The sequence below is a fragment of the Podarcis liolepis genome (genome assembly GCF_965112155.1).
Source record: "Podarcis liolepis genome assembly, chromosome: 12".
Taxonomy (NCBI): domain Eukaryota; kingdom Metazoa; phylum Chordata; class Lepidosauria; order Squamata; family Lacertidae; genus Podarcis; species Podarcis liolepis.
Genome location: NC_139563.1, coordinates 46,189,675 through 46,196,564, shown reverse-complemented (window position 1 = coordinate 46,196,564; position 6,890 = coordinate 46,189,675). Strand labels below are relative to the sequence as shown.

Genomic DNA, 6,890 nt, shown 5'->3' with positions numbered 1-6,890 from the left:
TCCATACTTAACCTGAAACTGTTCTCAACCTGAAGCACCACTTTAGCTAATGGGGCCTCCTGCTGCTGCCGTGCCGCCGGAGCCCGATTTCTGTTCTCATCCTGAAGCAAAGTACTTAACCTGAAGCACTATTTCTGGGTTAGCGGAGTCTGTAAACTGAAGCGTATGTAACCTAAAGCGTATGTAACCTGAGGTACCACTGTATATTCCAGGGGTGCCAACTTGAACCAAATATTGGGGGGGGGGCAGGTAAGCCCCGCCCTGCATAATTGATCACATGACAGGGAACACACCCACAATTTGAATGACAATGTCCATCAACTTGGTGGGGCAGCCCCCTCAAATTGGGAGCGGGGGAGCAAAGGATCCCCTAGGAATTGGCTCCTAGGTAGATATGCTAAGCATCTCCCCCCCCCCATTTTATTGGGAGTTACTGAGTGGTTTTTGTTTTTATTTCGATTGTGCGTTTTGTGTGTTTGTGTCCAGATTTTATCCTGTGAACCAGCGGGTGTAAGGCAGTATAATAATAAATAATAATAATAATAATGAATTTGAGCACGCGTCTGTGGCGGGAAAACCCACGTCGGGAAGAGGACGTCCTCCTCAGCTCCGACAGGCCAACCAGCGGGCCCAGCCGCCCGGGCGGCCCCTCAGAAGCGGGCGGCGCCTGTCACCTCCCGGCGCTGAACGGAGGCAGGAGGCGGAGCGGGAGGTGGCGGCCCTCGAGCCTCCCTCCCGCCCCCTTCCCATGATGGCGGCGCGGCGGCGGCGGCCGGGCCAGCGAGCGAGGGAGGCGCGGCTGCGCAGAGGTGCCGCCCCCCTCGCCTCACACTTGAGCGAGCGCGCGAGCGGCCTCTGAGGGGAGCGACGGGCCGCCGCTGCCGCCTCTTTCCTCACACGACGACCACCGCGGCAGCGACGATGGCCGGAGCGGCGGGGCCGAGGACTTGGGCAGCGGCTGCGTTCCCTGGCAGAGCGGTACTGGCTTCCCCGTCGTCCTCTCCCTCGCCCGTCGTTCTTCTGAGGGACTCGCCGCGGCGGAGGCAGCGCCGCCTCAGCGCCGGGCCCGCCCGCTGAAAGCCGCGGCGGCTCTTCTCCCTCAGCTGCCGGGTCCGGGGAAAGGAGCGAGGGCGGCGCGCTTTCGCCTACCCCGCCCCGCGCAGGGAAGCAGCCGAGCCTGAGAGGAACCCCAGCCAGACGGCGACGGCGAGGAAAGGCGGGCCATGGGCGCCAAGCAGAGCGGCCCGGCCGCCGCCAATGGCCGGACCCGGGCTTACTCCGGGGGGGACTTGCCTTCCAGTAGCGGCGGCGGCGGCGGCGCGAACGGGCGGCCGGCAGGCGGCGCGGCGAGGTACACGCACCTGGCCCCGGGAGGGCAGCACCACGCGGGGCCCGGCGGCTCGGCCAGCGGAGCGGCGGCGGCGCCCCGGAGCAGGTCTCTAGGCGGGCCGGGCGCGTCCGGGGCTCGCGCGGCTCATTCTGCCTTCAACATCCCCAACAGCAGCGGCCTCTACGGCTCGCAGGACTCGGTCAGCAGCACCCCCGAGGAAGGGGGCAGGGAACGGGCCGCGGCCGGAGGAGGTGGAGGCGGCGGTGCTGGAGGTGGACACGGCAGCGGCGGGCCCCGGCTCGTCATCGGCTCGCTTCCCGCCCACCTCTCGCCTCACCTGTTCGGAGGTAAAGAGAACGCGGAGGAACGGCACACGTGTGGATGGGTGGATGCGTGAAAGAGAGGAGCGAAAAGGGGAGCCGCGGCGGCCGGGGGTCGGTAGAGCGCGAGGCTCTGAAGGAGACCAGGGTCGTGGGTTCGAGCCCCACGCCGGGCACATAGATGTTTGCATTGCAAAGGGGGTTGGGCTGGATGACCCCCGAGGTCCCTTCCGACTCCTACGACTCTTACAAAATGAGAGTTCACAGGATCGTAGAGTTGGACTGGACCCTAAGGATCAACTAGTCCAGTGCAGGAATATGCAGTTGCCCCTTACCGGATCGAACCTGCAACCATGGATGTAGCCAGGATTATTTGGGGGGGGGCGACCTTTGTTAGGAGTGCCAGAACCTCAGTTAGTTAAGGATTTTTTTCTTGGTTTGGGGGAGTAGCTGCAACCTTGGCTTCTCAGCACCATGCTCTAACCAACTGAGTCTAGACCAGTGGTTCCCAACCTTTTTTTTGGCCATGCCCCACCTAAGCATCTCTAAAATCCCGATGCCCCCCCATATAATTCTTATTATTCAAAAAGTGAACTCCTATTCACGTGGAGGAAGCCTAAAAGGCCATTCACTATTAATAACTCATTCTCAAATTGCCCCCCTTAAAAATCAAATTGCCTGTGGGGCGTGTGCCCCATGTTGGGAACCAAGATTCTAGAGTGACATTTCTCACCCACCCATGCCGAAATGTGCTTGATTTTTGAGAGTGGGGGACTGCTAGTTTGGTGACTATTAGTTAGGGCTTCCTGTGACTTTGTGCTTGCTGTTTTGACTGTACATCTTCTCTCTAAACGCTACTGGTGGTAGAGCCACGCTACCCACATGTGTGTTGTAGTGGATAAAGTGCTGAACCATGGACACCCAAGTTGAAATCCTTGCTCAGCCATGAAGCTCGCTGGGTGACCTTGGGCTAGCCACTGACTCACCACCTGACCTGCCACGCAGGGTTGTTGTGAGGAGGAAATGGAGAGGGGGGAGAACCACCTTGAGCTCTTGGGAGGAAAGGTGGGATATAAATGTAACTGTCATAGGACTGTAGAGTTGGAAGGGTCATCTAGTCCAGTGTTTCCCAACCTTGGGCCTCCAGCTGTTTTTGAACTACAATTCCCATCATCCCTGACCACTGGTCTTGCTAGCTAGGGATGATGGGAGTTGTAGTCCAAAAACAGCTGGAGGCCCAAGGTTGGGAAACACTGATCTAGTCCAACCACCTGCAATGCCGGAATCTCAACCGAAGCATCCATCACAGATGGTCACCCAGCCTCTGCTTAGAAACTTCCAAGGAAGTAGAGTTCCCCACCTCCTGAGTGAGTCTGTCCCACTGTTGAACAGCTCTTACTGTCAGAAAGATCTTCCTTTCTTCTAAAGTGAATCCGTTGGTTGGAGTTCCCAGCCTCCTAAGCAGAATAAAACAAGCTAACTCCCATCTTCCATGTGACAGCCCTTTAGATACTGGAAGGTGGTCTCCTCTGTCTCCTCTTTATCATGTAAGTGTATACAGAGGAGTTGTAAGTCCACTTGACAAGCAGTAGCAAGGTTTCTATTGTGGGGGATAAGGCTGCTGCTGGTTCCATATATGGTTTGGAATAAAACCCACAGAAGTCAGTACGGCTTGCTTCCTGTTAAGTTTGGCCAGGTTTGCAGACTTAACAGCAGCACAGCTCTATGCATGTCTGCTTTGAAGTTTCACTGAGTTGAGAGAGACTCCCCCCCCCCCCAAGTAGGTGTGCCTAGGATTGCAGTTTAAGACAGTAATCCTACGCATACATAGTAGGGAGCAAGGTCCATGGAATTTACTTCTCAGCAGATGTGTGGAGGGTTGTTTGTGTTCTCACCTAATGGCAAGGTGCTTTGCATGGATTTTGCTTGCTAACTTCATCTGAAGAATGCTGCAAAGTTTCACTGTTTCATCGACTGATGTTCTCCTTTTTGTGCTTCACATATAACACAACGTTACAAGGTGGGCAGGGGTGCATCTCACAGATTTTTGCTGCTTCCCGCTTCTTTGAAGTAACTACTGAGAAGTTTTCTCTTAAATTCAGCAGATTAGGAAAATTCTTTTGCTCTCTGATCAGTGTGTTCTTCTGCTTTGTTGGTTTGGATTTTAAAATGCCCTTGAAACAGGAACTGGAAAAACTAACTTTCAGCACTATACAATACCGCAAGTATTTATTTGGCCCACAACTTCAATAGCTGTTAGTAGTTCTATAAATTTTCCTGCCAACCATTTATATAATTAGGACTTAATTGGATAATGCATTTGCACATCCATGCAGTGTATTTAAATCTGACCAAAGTCTCTATTTAGATGCTGATGCAAGAATAGAAGCAGTTTGTTTCTAATTTTATGGTGTTTACAATTTTTTATTTTAAAAGGTTTTATTGGAGTTGCAGCAGATTTGAAACAAAGTTTCTGTTCATAGGCAAAAACATTCAGATAGGGTAAGAGCAGTTCTAGTAACAAAAGTTGTACACGGATCTAATTCTGTAGTGTAATTATATGGAAGTGTAAACTATTGAAAAGAGGGTAAAATTGAAGATAGTGAAAGATAAAAACTAATTGTGCCATTTTACAACAAAATCTTATGTGCATATATACTTGGAATGAAATCCAATTGAGTTCAATAGGAATTCAGCTTAAAAAGAATATTGGTTTTTAAAATCTACAAGGTAGCTTGTTGTAATTAATATGACATTAATAAGAATAGGGCAAATTTTGGTTCCGAATTCATGCAGAAATACTACATTTTCTTGCAGCCCTGTTTTTATAACAGTTCACCTAGCCCAGGGGTCTGCAACCCGCGGCTCCGGAGCCGCATGTGGCTCTTTTACACCTTTGTCGCGGCTCCGGGGCAGATACTAGCGAGGGGAGGAGGCGCATTGTGTGCCCTGACACTCCCCACTGTGGCGGGTGCTGTACTGGCTGTGACGTCGCATGGGGGCGGTGCGTGCGTTAGTCACGCACTGTCCCGATGTCACCTTCCCGCCCGCCCGCTACATTGTAAGGGGCATGTACTCTGGTCACTGCATTGAAAGGGGGCATGTACGCTGGTCACTGTTTTGAAGGGGAGTGAAAAACACACACACACAAAAAGGTAACTTGTTAATTTAACGTTTATTTCTATGAGGAGGAGTAATTCTGAGGGGTCAAACAAAGAAATAATAAAAAAGTGACAAAAAAGTTATTTTTATAATGACGAGTTTTGCGGCTCCCAGGTTTTTTTTCTTCGGAAACGGGTCCAAGTGGCTCTTTTTGTCTTAAAGGTTGCAGACCCCTGACCTAGCCTGGGGATGGGTAACATGGTGAACCAGTGAATCTCTATTTGGTTGTGTCTCTCGCTTTTAATGGTGCTGACCTGTGTGAGGTCTCTAAAACCATAATTGTGTGTTGAGGATTCTGTGAGAAGCCTGTATGATAGCAGTCTTCTGTAGGCTTGCATAGGAGAAGCAGCAAGGTGCTTGTTTCATCTTGTGAGCAAATAGGATGATGTAAAATTCATGAGACATCCTTTTCAAAACTGTGGGGTTCCTACGATAAATGATGGTAGGTGCAACTGGCTGGGTCAGTGTTGCAGCTATGTTTTAGGAAATACCCCTGATCAACATCCTAATGTCCAGAATGCTTTCTCTTTTTTTAGAAAGAGAAAATATATAACCAGAAAATTAATAATATAATATAATACTTAACCCACCAAAATTGGGCAATCTGTATAGGTAGGCAGTCTTGCTGTGTGCAGTGAGCTGCTTCGTATTGTAATGCTTTGAGTTTCAAGGTTTCCCTTCTAATAAAACTTTGGAATGTAATTCTGTACATGTATATGCAGAGGTACCATTTAATTCAATAGGACTTACTCTCAGGTAAGAGGTATAGGACTGCAGACCAAGGGTTGCTTATTTTAATGTAGTATATATATCCTGTGCTTTCTCTGTATGCATAAAATAAACGATCAAAATGTAAGAGTTTCAGTCAGCAGCTTTTATGCTTCTTAGCTATAATATAACTGTTTTCTTGTAGTTTTCTGGTGAATTGAACTGCTTTAATGATGTGTAAATAACTGCTTCTTAGGATATCTTGTTACTGGAGATATCCTTATTTTAAAGCTTTTGATAAGTGGAATAGGATTGTTCAAAAGTAGATTGGATGAAAAGCCTTTTCAACATCTGCTGACCACATACATGTGACATAGTTATTCAATAGATAGATTCTAACGTTGGCTGCCTGGCTGTATGAAGACAAGCAATTTAGAATTCCACTTGCGACTGTGGTGGTACATGAAGGCTCCAATCTGATACTTAGGAATAGAATTCAAAGTAGAAGTCTCATTGAACTCAATGGGGCTTCTGAAACAATGTGTTTAGGATCTTACTGTAAGCCTATGTTGAAAGGAGCAGTTTTATACAAACCCTTCTATAATAAATTGATAAGTGTGTAACTCGTATTAGAGTGTTTCTATCAGATTATTATTTTCTGCATTGAGTAAAAGTTCTATAATTTTCCTCAATGTGTGTGGAGCAGCTTTGACATGGAGGATTCCCCATTTCAAGGGATGAGTGTATGGATGTTTGTTTTTAAATTTGAGCTGGGAATGGAAGGGGCAGGGGGCACTACTTCCAGCTACTTAGAATCAGCAGTATCTTGTATCAAGGGAAGTTGTAGTGCTTTCCTACATATTCACAGGTATTGTGATTACTGTATGAGTATAATTGTGCAAGTACCACAAGCATATGCTCATGCGTTTTATGGAACTTCACATCTTGCAATTTAGATGTTACTGCACCAATGTGAGCAGTCTGAAAAGCACTTCCTTTTTGTAGAAACAGTAGCGTTTTAATGAAACTGGTGCCCTAGTACTAACATTTGTACAATAGCATAGCAGTGCCTATTCCCTGCAAGGGAGTAAGAATGAAATAGGCCTTTAAGCCTTCCTTAAAGAGGGCAAATACTTGAAGTTATGCAGGGCTTTTGGAAGAAATAGAACTGGAAAATTTTCTAACGCCCCAAAGAATGATCTAATTTAGCATGCTTATTTTACTTGTATTTTATCAACAAAAGCTACAAAGTTTGAAACTGCTAAGCTTTCCTAAAATTTATTTGCAGTTGGCATCTATTCATTGTTGCTATTGAATATAAGAATCAAAAAATTTTCCACAGAAAAGTAAAGGACTGGAAAAAGTTTTCA

General features: G+C 48.0%; 1 protein-coding gene across 3 annotated transcripts in view; it reads left to right on the top strand.

Moving 5' to 3' along the window:
* The first annotated feature begins 777 nt into the window (after nucleotides 1-777).
* Nucleotides 778-6,890, top strand: part of ZNRF2 (zinc and ring finger 2) — a 53,455-nt gene continuing 47,342 nt past the window's right edge. Inside the window, exon 1 of one of the 3 annotated variants that reach the window (XM_083468574.1) lies at nucleotides 778-1,677. In XM_083468574.1, coding sequence (XP_083324700.1) covers nucleotides 1,224-1,677 — 454 coding nt within the window. In that variant the 5' untranslated portion in view covers nucleotides 778-1,223. The remainder of the gene's footprint in view (nucleotides 1,678-6,890) is intronic. The other 2 variants (XM_083468573.1, XM_083468572.1) reach the window with 2 other exon arrangements.